General features: G+C 34.9%; 1 protein-coding gene across 1 annotated transcript in view; it reads right to left on the bottom strand.

Annotated features, from left to right (window-relative positions):
- PRKAR1B (protein kinase cAMP-dependent type I regulatory subunit beta) overlaps positions 1–21,205 on the bottom strand; it is a 264,107-nt gene that overhangs the window by 205,000 nt on the left and 37,902 nt on the right. The window contains exons 3-4 of the mRNA XM_001367311.4: positions 9,396–9,566; positions 5,898–5,989 (exon numbers count right to left, since the gene is read on the bottom strand). Coding sequence (XP_001367348.4) covers positions 5,898–5,989; positions 9,396–9,566 — 263 coding nt within the window. The remainder of the gene's footprint in view (positions 1–5,897; positions 5,990–9,395; positions 9,567–21,205) is intronic.

Raw genomic sequence — 21,205 nt, 5'->3', positions numbered from 1 at the left:
ACCATCTTCTGGGAGGGGGGGGAAGGAGGGAGAGGTTTTGGATCATGTGTGTTGAAAATTATTATTACATAGTATTTGGAAGATAAAAATTTCTTTAAAAAATGATCCTCCTTTAAAAAAAGGTGGGTGGCAATGGCACTTAGGTGGCTCAGTGGATAGAGAGACAGGCTGGAGCAGGGGTTAAATTTGGCTTCAGACACTTCCTAGGTGTGTGAACCTGGACAAGTCACTTAACTCCAACTGCATTCTCCTGCCTTGGAACCAATTCTTAGTATCGAATCTAAGACAAAGGGTAAGGGGGCAGGAGGAAGGCAGGAAGGAAGGCAAGAAGGCAGGCAGGCAGGCAGGCAGGCAGGCAGGCAGGCAGGCAGGCAAGAAAGAAAGAAGGAAAGAAAGAAAGAAAGAAGAAAGAAAGAAAGAAAGAAAGAAAGAAAGAAAGAAAGAAAGAAAAAAAGAAAGAAAGAAAGAAAGAAAGAAAGAAAGAAAGAAAGAAAGAAAGAAAGAAAGAAAGAAAGAAAGAAAGAAAGAAAGAAAGAAAGAAAGAAAGAAAGAAAGAAAGAAAGAAAGAAAGAAAAAGAAATTTTGGAGAAGAGAGCATTTTCTGATTCATTAGTTGTATTAATAAGAAAAGTAAACTTTCTCTCTAACTTGGAGTAATAGAATCATAGAATTTTAGAGTTAAAAGAGACTTTAAGGATTATTAAAATCTAACCAACCTCTTCATTTTTCAGAAGAGGTAACTAAAGCCTGTGAGAAGTGAAATGACCTTGTCCAGGGACACACAGCAATTTATATGCCCAGCTAAGGCCATCATGTGGATTTCCCAATTCCTAGCACTGGCTCATGTAATATCTCTGAAATACTGGAAACATGAAATTAATGTCAAATCATGCAGACATTATTTCAAAAAGCTTTCAGTTGATCTACTTAGCCTAGCAAAAGGAATAAAAATATTTTAAACAGTGAGCACTCAAGCCACAGACATCTACTAACCGTATTTCATCTCTGACATTCACTAAGTAGTTGATTATGTTTCTCAACAACTCAATTTATGATTCACTTTAAGAAACAAGTGCCAGGATCATAGGAGAATAAGTGGGACCCTCTCTGATTCAATAAATGTAAAGATAGCTTAATCAAATTAGAGGAACCATCTTCTCTCTCTTTTCTTGCTCAGAACTCCCATAATACAATTTTTTGTTTGTTTAAATACTCCAGGATTAAGGTGATCTGGGCCACCTAAAAGATGTTGTGAGGGTAAAAACAAGATGTAGCAATAGATGGATATGTGGAATGAGTGTGATCAAATACAATCTTCAGAGTGTTTCTGATTATTTAATTGTTCTGTCTCTTAAGTCCTAATAAGCAAGGTCTTTCTATATTAAAATACAATTTTTTGTTTAAATACTCCAGGATTAAGGTGGCATAGGCCATCTAAAAGAAATTTTGGGAAAGTAGAATCAAGACATGGCAATAGATGTGGAGTGTGATCAAATACAATCTTCAGAGGGTTTTCTGTTATTTTTTTTTGCCTAGTTCAAGTCCTCTTAAACATTAAAATATAACCATGTACCACATATGCAAAAAGAAATTAGAAGTGAATGTTGGAAAATTGCAAAGTATATGCCTTGAACACATTTTCAGACTTTTTCAACATATTGATCTGATTTTCATTTTTAATTAAAATGTATTTTTAATTTTAAAAACATTACTGATGCTGCCTTTTTTCCTTTTTTTTTTGTTCTTTTGTCTCAGAATAATTTTTGTTGTATGGAATGTCTCTGCAAGAGGAGAGGGAGAAACAGTGCGGGAACTATAGGGATATTTAAAAAAAAAAGGCATCAGTAAGGACTTATTTTTATAAATTTAATCAGCAGGAGCAGCTGGGTGTGGTTCAGTAGATTGAGAGCCAAGCCTAGAGACTGGAGGTCCTGGGTTCAAATGTGACCTCAGACACTTCCATGCCATGTGACCCTAATACATACTCCACATTAAAATAAGTTATCAACTTCACAAGCTTTTTTCTTATATAAGCAATATGTGCCTTCTTTCACAAAATGAACATGGAGATATGTATTATATGATAGCACATGTATAATGTACATCAAAGTACCTACTATATTAAGGAGGAGTTAAGAGAGGGAGGAAGGGAGGGAGAGAAACTGGAAGGCAAAATGTCAGAAAACAATTAAAAATTCTATCTACATGTAATCTGGAAAAGAAAAATAGAATTTTTTAAAAGCAAAAATAAATAAATAAATATAAAACAGAACAATTATGTCACAACATTAGTTGCATATTAATAGAGGTGTTGGCACTAAATAGCTGGACTTGACAATGGGGACATATCTGCCCAATTCTAAAATAACTGATCAATTCCATATCAGTCAAACAGCTGTTCAATTTGGATAAGGGATAGGATGGAAGAATCAGGATAATATAACTAGTTATTTGATGGAAGCAGCCAAATTGGTCAGCTCCATAGACATTTGTAAACAAAGCCTCTGCTATTGTTTCACTCTAATTATAACACCTATACTTATGAGTGAATGGAAATGGAAATTCAGTTTTTTCCCCTCTAAATAATCTTTGGGGAAATACACACTTTCTGCCTTTTTGTAATGAGCTGCAGATGTCTTCTCTTTTTGTAGTCTTTTTTTATACAAAAAAAAAAGGGAAATTTGGCTTTTTGTCACAGTGTGTACTTCCTTCTGGAGTGTTTCTTTGTGATGGCAACATGTGTTACAACTTTTTACTTGGTTCTGTATTTGAAGACTACATTGCTTTGGGAACCTAGGAGGCAGGATATATATATATATATATATATATATATATATATATATATATAGAGAGAGAGAGAGAGAGAGAGAGAGAGAGAGAGAGAGAGAGAGAGAGATAATCCATTTCTTATTTAAAGACTACATGTGATAAAATGGATTTACATCAACTGAAGAAATGGCTAAATAATGAAGTATATGTACTTAATGGAATACTATCACATTATAAAAATCTTTGAATACAAAAAACTCAGAAAAACTGAAAGATTTGTATGAACGGATACAGAATAAAGTCAGCAAGACAAAATAACATTCACAATGACCACAAGAAGATAAATAAAAACAATACTAAAAGGCAGCTCAATTCTGATTAATTACATCAGCTAACAACCTCAGTCCCAGAGAAAAGATGATCAAACATGCCTTCCTTCTCTTGAAAGAGAAAAGAAGCATGGATATAGACTATTGTTTATGCTGTTACTGAAGTCATAGTGATAGTTATTTATTTCTGGTTATTCTTTAAATTTTTTTTTCTTGGACTTGAGATATATCAGTCTAGGGTGACAATTCTCAAACATTTTGGTCTCAGGATTTCCTTTGCAATTTTAAAAATTATTGAGGACTACCAGAGTTTTGACTTAAGGGGGTATCATATATTAATGTTTACTGTATTAGAAATAAAATATCTTAAGTGTTGTTATGAACATAGTTCTGATCTTACAGACCCCTTGAAAGGGTCTTCAGGACCCCATAAAGGGTCCCCAGACTAAATCTTGAGATATATAAATCTAGGAAGCAACCAGGTCAGAAGATTCCCCAAATGGTTGCAAACTAGTAACTATTCTACACAGTATAATCTTAGAAAGCTTCCCAGGACTCAGAAATTCAATGACTTTCCCAAAATCACACAGTAAATAGACTTCAGAGATAGGAATTGAACACATGTAATTCAGAGACCAGCTCACTAAGCCAGTCTATCTCTAATGTCAGTTGGTTTTGCTGAATAGTTTCTCTTTGTTACCAGGGAAGGTTTGATTTGTTTGTTCCTGGGGTAGGAGTGAAGAAGGAGTGCAGAAAAGAGCAAATGTATATATTGTGAAATGGTGTCAGTTCAAAAAAGCATCAATAAACCTTTAATCAAAGGTTTCATATCACAAGTCACAATTGGTATACTTACCTTCAAACAAACCCAATATATGAAAATCTGGATAAAATGAAGCAGATATAAAGAAACACGCTTCATTCTTACCAACACATACGACTGAGATTAGTAAGAATGAATGTTATATATTTATGTCAAGTACAGTCCTATAAAGGGTGATTTTGCATAATATCTTACAAAGAAGGGTTCAATCTGGAGATATAGTGTGGATTTTTTTTTGAGGCTTTAGACTTCCATATTTTCTCAAACTGAAATTTTAATAGATCCCAATAGTGATTAGTACAGAAGGTTTTTTTTTATTTTACATTACATTTTTGTTTACTTTGGTAAATATTTTTCAATTATATATATACATATACATATACATATATATTTTTTAAACCCTTACCTTCCATCTTGGAGTCAATACTGTGTATTAATTAGCTCCAAGGCAGAAGAGTGGTAAGGGCTAGGCAATGGGGGTCAAGTGACTTGTCCACAGTCACACAGCTGGGATGTGTCTGAGGCCAGATTTGAACCTAGGACCTCCCATCTCTAGACCTGACTTCAATTATATTTTAACCTAGTTGATACAAGTAGAAAATATTGTCCTGCACGTCCCACATTTGACACCTCTGTTCCAGGCTGAGGACCTGGGTTAAATCTGAATCTCTTGACTTTTATCATCTGTGGCCTTGGGGTAGTGCTTCAACCTTATTAGACCTCAATTTCTTCATCTACAAAGCAAAGAGGATTGATTGAGATATCCTTTGAATCAGCAGAGAAGCTTTAACCTACATTATTAGTAGGTGGCTTAGGGAATAGGGAAAATAAACACTTACTATAATGTCTGATACATAGTAAATATTATCTAAATGTTAACAATTTTTTTCTCTACTTGGGCTGGTTTGGACCTCCTTGGGCAACTTAGTGGTCCTCAGCTTCCAGGAGGTTCACCATATTAATATCAGACTTAATTTGGACTCTTTAGTTCTAACTGGGAACTCCTTACCTTGCAGGGACTACAGATGTGAGCCATCAAACAAGGCAATTGTGAGTATTTCCAGAAATGGTTGTGATGGTTGTGAATCAAAGAATCAACAAAATTTATATGTTTATTTTTTCAAGATAGCTAATCAAAGTCCAACCCCCTTGTTTTACAACTGAAGGAACTGAAGGTCCTTAGACCAGAGAGTTAGAAGTGAATTTATCCAGGGTTGGTTTGTTGGGGTTTTTTTGTTGTTTGTTTGTTTGTTTGTTTTTTCATAGAAAATGAAAAGAGAACTCTGTGCCTTATAAGAGGGTCTATCATTGTTTATTTAAAGTAAAGTTCTACTGGTATAATTAAAATGTGATTAGACCCACACACTTTTAATGTAGGCACAATTTTTCAAAAGCAAGGTCCATCTGCTTTTAAACAGTGAAGCATAGATAGCCTAATTTGTTTCTTTGTAAGCCCAGTGAATCTGGCATTCTAAGAGAAGGATAACACTCTTGTCCTTAAAATGAAAGCCTCCATCATGAGTGAGTGAAGATGGAGAGAAAAAGGAGTGAACATCTTACAGACACGAGAAATTAATAGCATTTTTTGGATGTAGGCAGGTACCCACAGTTTCTAAATTGGAAAAACAAGAAGCCTTCCCCAAACCCTCTTAATTCCAATGCCTTCCCTCTGTTAATTATAACCTGTTTATCCTGTAGTGTATAGAACTTTCTGGACATACATTTATTTGCATGTTGTCTCCCCCAGTAGATTATAAATTCCCTGAGGATAGAGATTGCTTCTGCCTCTTTTGTATTACCCAGGATTTAGCACAGTGCCTGGCAAAGAGTAGGTGCTTAATAAATATTGATTGATCAATTGAAATCTTATGTTACCAGGTTGGTTACTTTTTGTTTTTGCTTTGTTTTATTTTAAGGATTCATATTTGGGGAAACTACTTATAGCCAGCCCAACCATTGGGATAACCAAGTCATACCTCCTCTCGTTGTCATCAAGGTGAGCAAAGAGCACATTCTTAGAGATGGCCTTCGCCAAGGCAGTCATCGTTTTGTAGTCTTTGGGAATCACCTGGAAGAAAAAAGCAAAGATAATTACTCTTCCTTAAAAGAGAGTTTGGCTTACTATGTATGGGTCAATGCACTCTGTAACTGCTAAAAGTCACCAACTAAGAAGGAGAACAACAATTCATGCTGGGATTGATCCTGAGGAAGAGATCCCATGGTTTTATAGCAAGGAGCAACAAGTAAGAAAATAATTTTTCTTTTTATGAAAACAACATTAAATCTTCATTTCTCTCTAATGGGTGATACTCCACTGACTGTCAGTCTTGCATTATTTCTTCCATCAGTGGATACCTCTAGGTCAGACTCTTTGGCATTTTATAGAAATTTTCATTTGAGGTTTCACATAAATGAAATGATGCATTATTCTTATGAAAAAATGCAGGACAAGGAATTCTTATACCACTAATAAGATCATAAAATGACCTCCATTCCTCCCATCAATGTGTTTCCAATGACAAGAGACTTTGAGCTTTCACTATAATCAATGAAATTCATTTTTTATTTATCACAAATAAACACCAATAGGCAATGTGTTGGGGGAGGGTTGGAAGAGAAGAAGAATTTGGAACTGAAAAAAAATGTTTTAAGCATATTAAAAATGAATAAATATCAGAAGCTAAGTGGGTCAATGGATTAAGAGTCAGGTGTAGAGGCAGGAATTTCTGGGATCAAATATGGCTTGAGAAACTTCCTAGCTGTGTGACCCTGGGCAAGTCACTTAACCCCCATTGCCTAGACTTTACCATTTTCTTCTGCCTTAGAACCAATACACAGTATTGATTCTAAGATGAAAGGTAAGGGTTATTAAAAAAAAGAGTAAAAAAAAGTATCATTAAAAGAAAAAAGATCAATGGGAAAAAATAAGTAGGATTTCATGGCATTAAAATATATACATTTGTTAAAATGTATATGTGTGTATGTATTTAATGTGTCCCCAGTGCAATCTTATACTCCAGTATAACGCCATGTATTTTACATACATTACATACTACCCTTCAGGGAAACAGATATCAGACATTCAATATTATCTATTATGCTGTTTTAGATTGCAAGTAGTAGCCACAAGATAAGTGATACGGTCAGTGTTTTTCCCGGCTATGACGTTCTCTGAATGCTAGAATAACTGACTCCTAGTAGTGTGCTCACTGTGGTCTAAGGACTACATCAAAAATTAAATCCCAATCCCTTCTGCATCTCCAAAGTACAATCAAAATGAAACAACTCTTATCAGAGACATGTCTTGAGTCAACTAATACCACTCCTGTCCAGGTCGAATAAGAACTCTTAAGCCAGCCCTCAAAGGAAGACAATGACAGATGCACAAATGTGATTGCTTTTCTATCAAGCAACAAGACAGCATAGGAACAGTTAGAGGTTTTCTTAGCCACTGTTTTTCTAAACAAAAAACTTCCCTCCTTCCAAAAGACTAATAGTTGGTATTTCTCTTTAATTTTTTTAAACCCTCACCTTCCATCTTGGAATCAATGCTGTGTGTTGGTTCCAAGGAAGAAGAGTGGTAAAGACTAGGCAAAGGGGGTTAAGTGACTTGCCCAGGGTCACACAGCTGGGAAGTGGCTGAGGCCAAATTTGAACCTAGGACCTCCCATCTCTAGGCCTGACTCACTGAGCTACCCAGCTGCCCTCCAATAGTTGGTATTTCTAAAGGTGGCATTACATCCATTATTACCCTAAGGTTTTATAATTACATTACCCTAAAAAGAAGTATTATAGGAATAATAATAATTTACAATACCTATGAGTTATGTATGTATATACATTTTATTTCCTTGGTAATCCTAGTTTATTTGATCATATATATGCATATAGTGCTATGAAAAATTTTAATGCTATATAAATGCAAGCTATTATTGTTTTAAAATATACATAATAGATCACATAAAAATATAATTGTATATCACATATGATATATAATTAATATATACATGAAAAAATCTCATTGAATCCTCATAACAACTCTGTGAGGTAGGTGCTACTATAATCCCTTTTTTTAGCAGATGAGGAACCTGAGGGAAACATTAAGTGACTTTTCTAGGATCATAAATGTCTGCATTTAAATTCAGGTCTTCTTGACTCCAGATTTCATTATCTTCATTTCATAAAAGTGAAAACAAGGGAAGCTAGGTAGCTCAGCGGATAGAAAACCAGACCTAGAGATGGGAGGTCCTGGGTTCAAATCTGGTCTCAGACACCTCCCTGTTGTGTGACCCTGGGCAAGTAACTTGACCCCCATTGCCTAGTCCATACCAGTCTTTTGCCTTGGAACCAATTCTTAGTATTGATTCTAACACAGAAGGTAAGTGTTTTTTTTTGTTTGTTTGTTTTTTAAGTAAAAGTGAGAACTGGCTGTATAGGGTTCAGTACTATCCACAATTTCAGCCATCTACCATAGGTTTCAGACCATATCCCCTTGGTTACAAGGATCCTACAGTAGTTTAAATCATTTCAAATGTATTTTAAGGAGTCGGAAAATCTAGGAGTTCTTAGTACCAGCTGGGTGAATAAGGTTAGGACCTATGATTTCATTGGTATAGAATATTCCCAAAACAGAAAACTCCTTCTACCAAGGAAAATTTGCATTTTTTCTGATGTTTATAGGCATCTTGGTGACACAGGAATTTGAGCTCTTGACCTGAAATCAGGAAGATCTAAGTTCAAATCCCTTTACTAGCTGTATGACCCTAGGGAAAATCATTTCATCTGTCTGCCTCAGTTTCCTCAAATGTAAATTTACAATGAAGATAAGAACACCTACCTCTCAGGTATGGTGTGAGGATTAAATAAGAAAATACCTATAAAAAGCCTTGTAAACCTTAAAGCATTAAATAAATGCCAGCTGTAATAACAATCTCAGAGAGTTGCCTAGAGTTCTAAGAAATTAAGTGAATGGTCAAGAAGGGTCATACTGTCACTATGTATCAGAGGCAGAACTTGAACCTCAATCTTCCTGTTTTCAAGGCTGGCTATCTATCCAATTGGCCATATTTCATCTCCCCAGGCATGGGATCCAAACCAAATCACTCTCTGGATTGCAATCTCATCATCCATCAAAGAAGGATAATAATGACAGTCGCAGAGGATTGTGGAGAAGAGATCAGATGAAATTATAGATGTGAAAGCATTACATATGGATATTTATTACAGAAACATAAGGTATTATTATATAATTATTCACTCTCATTTCCTTCAAAATATTTCAGGAGGTATGAGTCTAGCAGGGAAAAAAGGATAACAAGAGTTACTGGCAGTTCACCAATTCCTTAAGATAGTCTAAAATATTGGAAAAAATGGTTTGGTGATTCCAATGTCTTCCTCATTTTTTCCACCAGAAAGAGGACTTGCCAAGCTTTCCACTCATAGGCTCTAGGACAAACTGACTCCTAAGAAATCACCTTTCTCACGTAGGAGACAGCATCCTCCTCAGTGTAGACTTCGGCACTCACACCACCTCGTCTGCAACGTGCCTTCACAACAGGATTTGGAGGAGGAGGAGAAATTTCATCATCATGGGAATCCGACTGGGAACTCAACTTCTGACGAGCCAAGATTTGCTTGCATTCCTCCTGGAAGAGAGGAAAATAGGACATACTTAGTAGAAGTTACCCTGCTGAAATGCACACAACTGTACAAATGAAATGCTTGAGAGTACCCATAACCTAATAATAAAATAATCTAAGGCTTATTTTACTTATTTACATTCTTGAAGTAGAGGTGGGGTCTTTTTTTAAGGCTATTCCAGCCAACAGTACAAAAGCACATTATTGACCTTGCCAGGCAGGAAAGAAACAGTTATCATTCTCTTCCCAAGACCAACAAGGAGGAAAAATTGTGAAATTTGCCATTTGTCTTCAATATCCCTCTCCTACTTCCTAGTGCTCCTATTTACTTGCCTCCCAGGTACCAAGTCTAGTCAAGATGCCCAGAATCCTTTTATGGTAAATCCAATCCTATCTAACTAATGTCTTACGCTCCCAATTAACTCTTTTTTTTCCCTCCTCTACTATTCCTATGGGAAAATTCCCATTTCCTTAGGATGTGATCTCTACTAGGTATCAGAAAGGAAATAATAGATTAAAATAAGATTCACTGATCTATGATTGATTCATTGCTTCTTTAGTATGATAGCCCTCTTAGAAATATTTGTATTTCAAAAGAAGCACAGGGGGACAGCTAGGTGGCTCAATGGATAGAGATCAAGGCCTACAGACAGGAGGTTCTGAGTTTAAATATGACCTCAGTCACTTCCAGGCTGAGTAACCCCAGTCGATCACTTAAGTCCCATTGCCTAACCCTTACCTCTCTTCTGCCTTGGAACCAATACACAATATTGGCTCTAAGATGGAAGATAAGGAATTAAAAAAAAAAGCAAAACTACAGTAATCAATAGTTTGTTTTGTGGTAGAAAATTTTTTTCTATGGAAGACTATTAATCTTTGGAAGGGAGGGGAATTAATATAGGACTTCCTAAAAAAAAAAAAAGTAACAATATAGACTGGATTGAAAAATACAATAAAAGGGGTAGCTTGATGGTTGAATGGATTAAGAACCAGTCCTAGAGAAGGGAGGTTCTGGGTTCAAATCTGACCTCAGATACATCACAGCTGTGTGACCCTGGACAAGCCATTTAACCCCCATTGCATAGTCCTTACCACTTGTCTGTGTTGGAACCAATACATAGTATTAATTCTAAGGTCAAAGGGAAGGAAAGAAAGAAAGGAAGAAACAAAGAAAGGAAGGAAGAGATGGAGAAAAAAAGAAAGAGAAAAAGAGAAAGAAATAGAAAGAGGAAGAAAAATACAATTGACAACTTACTTTCAAAAAATGCAAATTAAGAACAAATTATCTCAAACAACATTCAATAAAACAGTCAACAACAAAAGATGCTTCAGTTCTATATTATATCCAGTTAACAGTGGAAAGGAAAGAGAGAAGAAAAGTTAAGATATTAAATTTTAAAGGAAAGAACATTCGGGGGAATAGAGAAAGGAAGAGGAAAAGAGAAAGAAAAATGAGATCAAAAGAAAGGTACAACATGTTTTGAGGTGTTATTCAAAGGACACAGCAAATTTTTTGCCCAGGGTGGACCAAGAATATTCTCACTTGAAATCCCTTATAAATACTAATTAGCAGATTATCCATCACTCACAGCTCTTCACCAGTTCAGACCTTTAAACCTTTAAAGACTACTCTGAATAGGATAACTGAATTATTGGCTAGGGAAGAAATGATTCTCTGAAGGGTAGCAACAGTTACTATAGCAACATTATTCCAAAGGCCAGAAAAAATCAAGTCAAGGGCTCCACATACTTGTTAAGCAGGGGATCTCTACCACTGTTTTAAATGGTAGAGTTTCAGGTAGTGTAGAGAAGAAAGGAATAGGAAAATAAGCTTCAGATTCAAAATTTAGGAGACCTGAACTTCCGAGTTCAGCTCAGTGAACTTGGATGAATTATTTCTCAATCACAATTTCCTCATTTCTCAAAATAAGTGTTGGATTTCCAACCCTTCAATGTACAACAGGGAAGCTTTAATAGCTTAATTCTAATTCTCACCAAATCTTTTAAAAGTTTTAATAACTTAAAACTGTACCATGACTTTTGAAACACCCTAGATATGTTTGCCCCTCTGTATTGGGAGCAGGGGAACTAGTGAGTGCCAGATTCTGATCTAGTCCACTAAAAAGGGCAATCAGATCTAAAAAGTGGGTTTTCTCAATGCAGGAAGAAGAGGTTACAAGCCTAATTCAATAAAGAAAGAGGCAATGAAATCACAGCATATAGCGGAAATACATAAGGGTACCAGTGGGTATACTCCAGCTCCCTCCAGAGACTACAGCTGCTTTTTTCATCTTTGGCCTTCCAAACTAATTACTGTTTCCCACATGTTGATAGCCTTAATCCCTGGTGCAACATTCATTTCCCAAACAGTTATTTTAACCAATCTGTCATGCTGAAAGGAAATGAGTGAGAGTTAACTCATCAGGGATGAAGCCACAAATGAATGACTTGTGTTATTGCCATGCATTGACTATTTTAAAGGCTTAGAATAAAAAGCAAATGATTAATCAATGGCTTGCCACTGATTGCTGTGAACGTCTGACAAATTCAGTCCTATTTCTTATGCTTAAAATCATCTTCACTCATCTTTTCTCACTCACTCTTTGAAGTTCAGTGGGCAGGAATCAGTCTGGCCTCTTACTTTTTCCTTTCCCACTCTTTTTATGTTATCAGTAATGCCTGGAATGCCTTCCTAACTCCTGCCAATCAAAACACTTCTTTTCCCTTTACTGAAAATTTTCCCTGAATTTCTTCACTTCCAGAAAGCCTTCCTAAATTCTGTGGTTTGGTAGAAAGAATATTCACTTTTAAGCAACAGTTTTCATAATCACCTTTTTGCAATTTCATTATTAGATATAAAAATGGTGAAAGAGAAACATTTAACTGCTTCATCTCCTTTACATGCAAGCACCCACAGAAAGAAACAGTGACAGTTCTTTGTCTTAAAATATTTGGCAGGTTGTGCACACTCAAAAAATATAAAATCAACTGAATTGAAAAACTAGGAAAGGACTCATCTCAACAAGACAGCATTTTTCTACCTTTTCTTCATTGATAATACAGAAATGGCAGTTACTTAAGAGTTCGTCCAATTCCTCACTATTAGTGCTTTGATCATTTTGATGCAATGATATTCATCTAACCTGTTTGATATAATGTCACTATATAAACAATTGAAAACAAAGGAGAATTAGACAAGATGTTTGAGAAAAGGTTAATTTTCTTATAACTTGCCTAAACCAATTCAGTCAGATCTTCCTAACTCTAACTCAAGAGGTTAAAAAATACACTTGTTCCTTTCTGTCTCCTCCCAAATTGTTCATCACCATATCATCAGGAGACCATACCACACTCTTGAGAAGAAAATACTGTTGAAAGAAGAGATTTCCCTTAAGTATTTGCCACAATTTCATCTATGAATCTTAGATATGGAAATACGACTATCTGTCACTCCAATCTTGATCCCTGTTCCAGAGAGTTAATGGAGTCAATTTGCATAAGGTGTATAAATTAGCTGGCACCAGCCCCAAGAATACAACCATGATGGACAAGGAGATTAGGACAGCAAATAGTTAACTGTGGAAACTGAGTGCACCAAACTGACTCAATTTTGATTCAGTTCTGGAGCTAGCTTGCATTTCTTACCATTCAATTATGGCTCAAGTACACATTCTGTCCTATGAGAAAACTCTATTCATCAAAAGAAATGGGGGAAAACCTTGTTACACTGGCTAAATCTAGCCCTGCCTGGCTGGAAAACTGAACCACTTCTACCTACTACTTAGAGACCCTTATCCTAAGGACCTAGGCAATGCTGACCATAAACCCGGTCCAATCCAAAGATGGACACAAGGAGTTTTCTCACAATTGCACATTTCAAACAACCCATGTGTCTTCTCTGAAAAATGGCCCCATACTGACCAATGGTATTGTTTCCAAGTTCCTTTGACTGTTTACAGACACTTGGGGGGGAGGGAAACACCTCTTTTTCTGCATTCAGTGAATTGTACTTATTCACTCTCTCTCTCCCAAATTGAACAGTCCCTAATCTTTCCTACAATTAGAAGTTAGATTATCTAATGTTGTATTTCTTCCTTTAAATCAATTAGTCTAACAATTAATTTAAATGCATAAAAGTCTGTCTCTTCCCATATTTGGGGTCCAGTCCTTAGCTAAGGAATGGACTGGTCCCAATTTGCTGGGCAATTGCCATGCATTACTTAATAAGTCAAAATGCTCAAAAGATGAAACCTTTGTTTTCTCAGTCATTTCAGTTTTCAAAAAACACATGGAAATAAGATTCATAAAATTTAAAAAATAAAAAAATTTAAAAATCTTAGACATTATCTAAATAGACCAGCCTCTTCTTTGTAAGATGATAAAACTGAGGCCCAGACACTTGTGGACGGCCACACAAATAGTAAATAGTCAAGATTTCAATGTAGGTTTTCTGATTCTATACCCTCTGCCACACTATGCTCTCTCTTTACAGAGATTAAATTTGTTAAATTTTTCTTTAAAAAAATTTTTAAACCCTTACTTTCTGTCATAGGATGACAGAACTAAGTATTGGTTCCAAGGCAGGAGAGCAGTAAGGGCTAGGCATTTGGGATTAAATTACTTGCTCAGAGTCACAAAGTCTCAGGACAGATTTGTACCCAAGACTTTGCATCTCCAGGCCTAGCTTTCTATCCACTGAGCCATGTAACTGCCCCTCATTAAGTTCTTAAGATTGACAATTTACCCTGTATCTCTATATCTCTATATGGTGGAATATATTGACTTGAAATAATGGGTTTTGGAAACATTTCACAGCACAATTCCCTTGTGAGGAAACTAATTTCTTACTGAATACATTGATTCTTAATTAATACATTGGTTCATTTCTTCCAAATCATTTATTTGGCATTATGTAGAAATGATATTTGCAGAAATTATCTAAAAAAATAATGAAACCCAAACAAAAAAAATGATGCTTTCTATTATTCACACATATAATGTTTCTTTGAATAATATTTATCAAAAATTTGAAGCTTTAAAATGCAATATTGTCTAGAAATTTAAAATATATAATATTTTGAATAGTTGTTGATAAATTAAACTGATGAGTTCATATATAATACTTTAATCATTCATAACTAAAATACTCACTAGGATTTTCAGTCTTATATAATTCTAGAAATTAAATAAACTTTGTTTCTTCAAAAATATTCTCTCTCAAAACTAGATAATCTCTAGGGTAAAATCAGTAGTTTGACTATCAACCTCACCCTGACTTAGTTTAACACAATTCAACAAATGAAATCAAAATGTCAATGATTGAGGCAAAATATATTCAGGAAAATATCAGGCACTATCTGATAACAGAAGCAATTTCCCCTCAAAATGATGCATTTTCAGATACTCTTTTTTTCTACTAGATTGCTATCATGAAATATATAAATTACTATTCCATCTCTTAAAGAAGCAAAGTCTACTTTGATATTAAATGATAAAGTATAAGACATTCTTTAAAAGGAAAACCAGCTTGAGAAGTGCAACAATTTGGTGTTTATCACACTTCCACCAAATCTACATGAATTTAAGAAAAGGTAGGCTAAGTAAGAATAGAATTTACCCCACAATTCATTTTGACAAATCTTCTCCACTATGGACCGTCTTCCCGTAAATAGATGAAAGCTGAGTAGATAGTTCTGCACGTGCTGTAATTTGTATAACTTCTGTCACTAATCTCAGGGCCCACTTTCAGAACTAAAGTTTATATATTCTCACCACTAGAGCCTGAAATGGAATTCTTGAAGCAGCACTAGCTTTTTAGCAGTTTCTCTGAAGGGCAATTCTGCAAACACCAATGACTGCCCATCACTTAGAACAACTGTCCATACAGAACCCATTTCCTAGTAAACACCTGACCATTCTTCTGTTGCCATGACAATGGGCAAGCTCATCCTCTCGATGAATGGCAGAAAAATGCTGCTTATGCAGAGAATAACATTTTTTAATCCTGCCTGGTTTTTTCTTTCTTTTTTTAAATTGCATTTCATTGTTCTTTTTATTTTCTACCAGTCATTTCTGGAAAATTCTGGGTATTTCCATGAAAATCAAATTATCTCATAAAAAAAGAAAAATGCCTGGGCAAAAATACCAACTATGGGGACCATTTTTAAAAATTGATCTCACCTTTTTTTTTCAGGATTTTTAATTCAATGTTTAGTTGGGAATTTATTTTTATTTTTAAATATTTTTCCATATTTACATGATCCATTTTCTTTCTCTCTCTTCTTTCCTTCCCCCTCTCAGAGCCGACAAGCAATTCCACTGGGTCGTACAAATGTTCTCACTTGATATCTATTTCCATATTATTCATTTTTGATATAGAGCAATCTTTCAAAGCCTGAACCCCAAATCACATACCCATTACATGTGATAAGTGATGTCATATGTTCTTCTTTTGCATTTCTACTCCCATAGTTATTTCTCTCAAAGTGGTTAGCATTCTTTCCCATTAGTCCTTCAGGAGTGTCCTGGTTTGTTGCATTACTACTATTAAGTCCACTACATTGGATTACTTTCACAATGCTTTACTTTCTGTGTACAATATTCTCCTGGTTCTGTTCATTTCACTTTGCATCAGTTCATTTAGGTTCTCCTAGTTCATATAGAAATCCTCCAGATCATCATTCCTTATACACAGTAGTATTCCATCACCATTATATACCACAATTTGGTCATTCCTCAATCAAGGGACAATCCTTCATTTTCCAATGTTTTGCTACTACAAAGAGTGCAGCTATGAATATTTTTATACAAGTCTTTTTCCTTATTATCTCTTTGGTATTAGTAGTATTATTGGTATTAGTAGTGGTATTGCTGGATCAAAGAGTATGCATTCTTTTAAAGTCCTTTGGGTATAATTCCAAATTGCCTTCCAGAATGGCTGGATTAATTCCCAACTCCACCAATAATGCATTAGTGTCCTGATTTTGCCACAATCCCTCCAACATTTATTATTTTCCTTTGCTGTCATATTGGCCAATTTGCTAGGTGTAAGGTGGTACCTCAATGTTGTTTTGATTTGCATTTCATGAAGTATGAGAGATTTAGAACACTTTTTCATGTGCTTATTGATAGTTTTGATTTCTTTATCTGAAAACTGCCAATTCATGTCCTTTGACTATTTGTCCATTGGGGAATGACTTTATTTTTTGTACAATTGACTTAGCTCCTTATAAATTTGAAAAATTAGACCTTTGTCAGAGGTTTTTGTTATAAAGTTTTTTCTCAATTTGTTGTTTCCCTTCTAATTTTGGTTCCATTGGTTTTATCTGTACAGAAACTTTTTAATTTAATACAATCAAAATTACTCATTTTACATTTTATAGTGTTCTCTATCTCCTGCTTAGTCTTAAATTCCTTCCTTTCCCATAGATCTGACAGGTATATTATTCTATGTTCATCTAATTTATTTATGATTTCACTCTTTGAATTAATCTTGATATGGGGTGTAAGATGTTGATCTAAACCTAATTTCTCCCATACTGTTTTCTAATTCTCCCAGCAGTTTTTGTCAAATAGTGGGTTCTTATTCCAAAAGTTGGGATCTTTGGGTTTACCAAACACTCTTGCTACTATCATTTACCCCTAGTCTATTCCATTAATACATCCTTGTATCTCTAAGCCAGTATCATATCATTTCGATGATCACTGCTTTATAGTACAGTTTGAAATCTGGTAACACTAGGTCTCCATCTTTCCCAAGTTTTTTTTCCCATGATTTCCCTGGATATCCTTGATCTTTTGTTCTTCCAGATGAACTTTGTAATAATTTTTTCTAATTCCATAAAAAAGTATTTTGGTAGTTTGATAGGTATAGCACTGAATAAGTAAATTAATTTAGGCAGGATTGTCATTTTTATAATATTACCTCATCCTACCCATGAGCAATTGATGTTTTTCCAATTATGTACATCTAGATTTATCTGTGTGGAATGTTTTGTAGTTATGTTCATATAATTCCTGAATTTGTCTTGGCAAGTAGATTCCCAGGTATTTTATCTTGTCTAGTTTGACTTTAATTGGAGTTTCTCTTTCTAACTCTTGCTGCTGGGTTTTATTGGAAACATATAGGAATGCTGATGATTTATGTGGATTATGTAACTTTGCTAAAGTTAGTGATTATTTCTACTAGCTACAGTGACCATTTTTGAAAACATATGAATAGTGTTGGAGTAGTTCTCCCACTATCCTCCACCCCATCTCTAATTTAATCCTTGAGAGCCCTGACTGTTTTTTTGACTTTCTGTGCATCTCTAGTACTTGGCACAGTGTCTGGCATCTTATAGGTGGCTTAACAAATATTTACTGATTGACTCTACCAGGAAGAAGTATGTTTCATTATCTGTTCTCTATGGTCATTATTGATCAAGTTGTTTCCTTTTACTGGTCTTTTCATTTATCCTGTTGCATTCCCTTTGTGTATCATCCTTTTAAATCTTTTTATTTCACTCAGAATCATCCTTGAGTTTCTCACATTTGCCATTTCTTATTGCATGATATTATATTACATTTATATGCCACCCTTTTCCCACCTTTTTCTCAAATGATAACCTCTCACAATAGTTCTAGCCCTACGATTCTTCAAAAAGTGCTGCTTGGAAAAAAAAAAGAAAAGAAAAAAAGTGCTGCTTGCCATATATATTAGACCTTTATTTCTGCCTTGTCCTCCTTGGAGTATACAGACATCAACTGGATCACTAAGTGAAAGGGTGGGAACACTTTGGTCACTTTTTTTTGCATAATTCAAAATGGATAACCAGAATATTATGACCTGAAAAATTCAGCTTCTCCTGTGTATTACTGTACCTATCCTCTCAAAGCAAATGACAGCCATACTAGTTCAGACCTTCATTACCTCTCTTGGACAACTGTAATAGGCTCCTTAAAGTTTTCTCTGTCTCAAGTACATTCCTTCTCTGATACTTCCCTCCATACAATTACTGTCATTTATATGTATACATACATACATACATACATACATACATACAAATATATTTAAAACCTTACTTTCTGTCTTAGACCTGATACTGAGTTTTGACACTATGGTAGAAGAGCAGTAAGGTCCAGGCAATTGGGGTTAAGTGACTTGCCTAGGGTCACACAGTTAAGAAATGGATGAGGTCACATTTCAACCCAACACCTCCAACCTCCAGGCCTGGTTCTCTATCCACCATGTTCCCTATCTACCCCTCCAAGCCATATACTTAAAACACAAGTGCAAGCGTGTCACTCCCCAACTCAAGAAGCTCCAGTAGCTCATTGCTGCTTCTTAGGATCAAATCCAAACTCCTCTGCTTGGTGTTTAGAGATCAGCCCATTTTTTCACTTGTTTTTCTCTACATCTTTTAGTGATTTTAGGTATGTATCATTCCCTTATGAGTAATACTTTATGCAAATAACTTTCCCCACTCAATTTCTCATCTAATTCTATTTCATTGATCAAAAGCATTTTAATTTTAATATCAAAATTATATACTTTTGTCTTTTATCCTCATTTTGATCCCTAATTTGTCTAAGAATTGTTCTCCTTCACTCTGAGCAACACAATGACCAGCCACAATTCCAGAGGACTCATCATGAGTACCATACTCCAGATAGAGAAATGATGGACTTAGAATTTAGATGGTACAATATTTTGGGGTGAGATATGACTAATGTGGAAACTTATTTTGCTTAACAATGCATGTTTATAATGAGTTTTATTTTTCTTGTTTTTTCATTCTTAGGTAGGAGGGGGTGGGAGGGAGAAAATTCAGAGCTAAAAATGAAACAGAATTTCATTTTATTCCCATAGCTATCTTTTCTAGAACTCTCTTAATAGAAGGAAGAGGAAGAATCCTTGCTTAAATCTTCATACTGAGAAAGTTTCTAGTGTTTCTCCAAAGCTTCTAGTATGTCTCAATGTCAATTAAGTCTACCTCGATTTTACAAAAGATATAACTTTTATCATATTAAAGGACTTTTTAATACCTCTGATCCTTTAGGGCAGTAGATAGAGTCATCTTCCTAAGTTCAAATCCAACCTCAGACACTAAATGTATGACCCTGGACAAGTCATTTAACCCTGTTTGCCTCAGTTTCCTCATTTGTAAAATAAGCTGGAGAAGGAAATGGTGAACACTCCAATATCTTTGTCAAGAAAACCCCACAAGGAGCTGGACATGACTGAAAAAAAAATGAATAATAACAAATTTTGTCAAAAGCTTTTTCAGTCTCTGTTAAAATTATTACATGATTTTTGGTGTCTTCATTATTTATAAGATTAATTATGCTAGTTTTCTTAATGCTTAACTATCTTTTGGTATGAATCCAACTTGGATATACTGTAGTCTCCACAAAGTTTTTATGTAAAGAATACCTATTTTGGGGTGGGGCAGCTAGTTGACTCAGGAAATTTAGAGACAAGCCTAGAAACAGGAGGTCCTGGGTTTAAATCTGGCCTCAGATACTTCCCAGCTTTGTGACCCTGGGCAAGTCACTTAACCCCCCATTGCCTAGCCCTTTCTATTCTTCTGCCTTGTAACTAATACACAGTATTGATTCTAGGATAAAAGGTAGGGGTTTTTAAATAGTAACTTTTTAATCTTTTTTAAATTAAAAAAATTTAAGAATATCTATTTTAGATTATATGTAGCATTGAAACTAATATGTTCTAGAAAGCTATTGTTTGCATATAAATATACATAAACACATTAATTTGTTTAACTCAACCTTGATTATTCATTTGATAAAAGACACTTATAAGTCAATACATGAACATATGAAGCTTCTCATATATAAACTTGGAATTATGACTACAAAGGTCACTTTTTTACTTAAACCCTTACCTTCTGCCATAGAAACAATATTGGTTCTATGGCACTATATTGGTTCTAAGATGGAAGAATGTTAAGGACTAAGCAAAGTGACTTCCCCAGGGTCACACAGCTAGGAAATGCCAGAGGCCAGATTTGAACCCAGGACATCCTCTCTCTAAGCCTGACTCAGTCTACTGAGCAACCTAACTGCTCCCTACAAGTTTCACTTTTAACCCAAAGGATAACTTTTTTTCAGTTACTAGAATTTAAATTATGGAAAAAAAATTATTTCTGATGTTTTTGAATCAATTTGTTATCAAAACCTGCAGAAAGCTTTGATATTCATTGTCATAATTTCTTATTCAGAAGGCAACAGAGGTCTGTGAGAGGTATCCAAGGATTGAAATTCATTTGGAAGATCAAGAAAGTTAAACTAGGTCATTAATCATGACAAAAGAGTAAACTTTTTGCTTAAACTCAGACACTCCCTGTGAAAAATACCCATTACCTAGTTTTATAAACGCCTCCCCCCAACTTTACTGTTGCCCAGTTGATTCAGCCTGTTCTCTTTGAGTCTTCTGAATCATTTTTTTCTCACTGAGTCATGCAAATATGGACACCATTTTGCCTTTGCCATGTTAAACATAATTAAATTAACAATAATTATAACAATTAATGTTGATTTTTTTATTTTTCAGAAAAATTCTGTTCTAAGAAGTGCTCTCTTAGAAGAAAGAAGAAAAGCAATAAAGGGGAAAATCTAGGTAATATCAAGACAAAAGATACTAATAA

The sequence above is a fragment of the Monodelphis domestica genome, chromosome 7, assembly GCF_027887165.1.
Source record: "Monodelphis domestica isolate mMonDom1 chromosome 7, mMonDom1.pri, whole genome shotgun sequence".
NCBI lineage: Eukaryota > Metazoa > Chordata > Mammalia > Didelphimorphia > Didelphidae > Monodelphis > Monodelphis domestica.
This window is presented reverse-complemented; position numbering and strand designations above follow the sequence as displayed.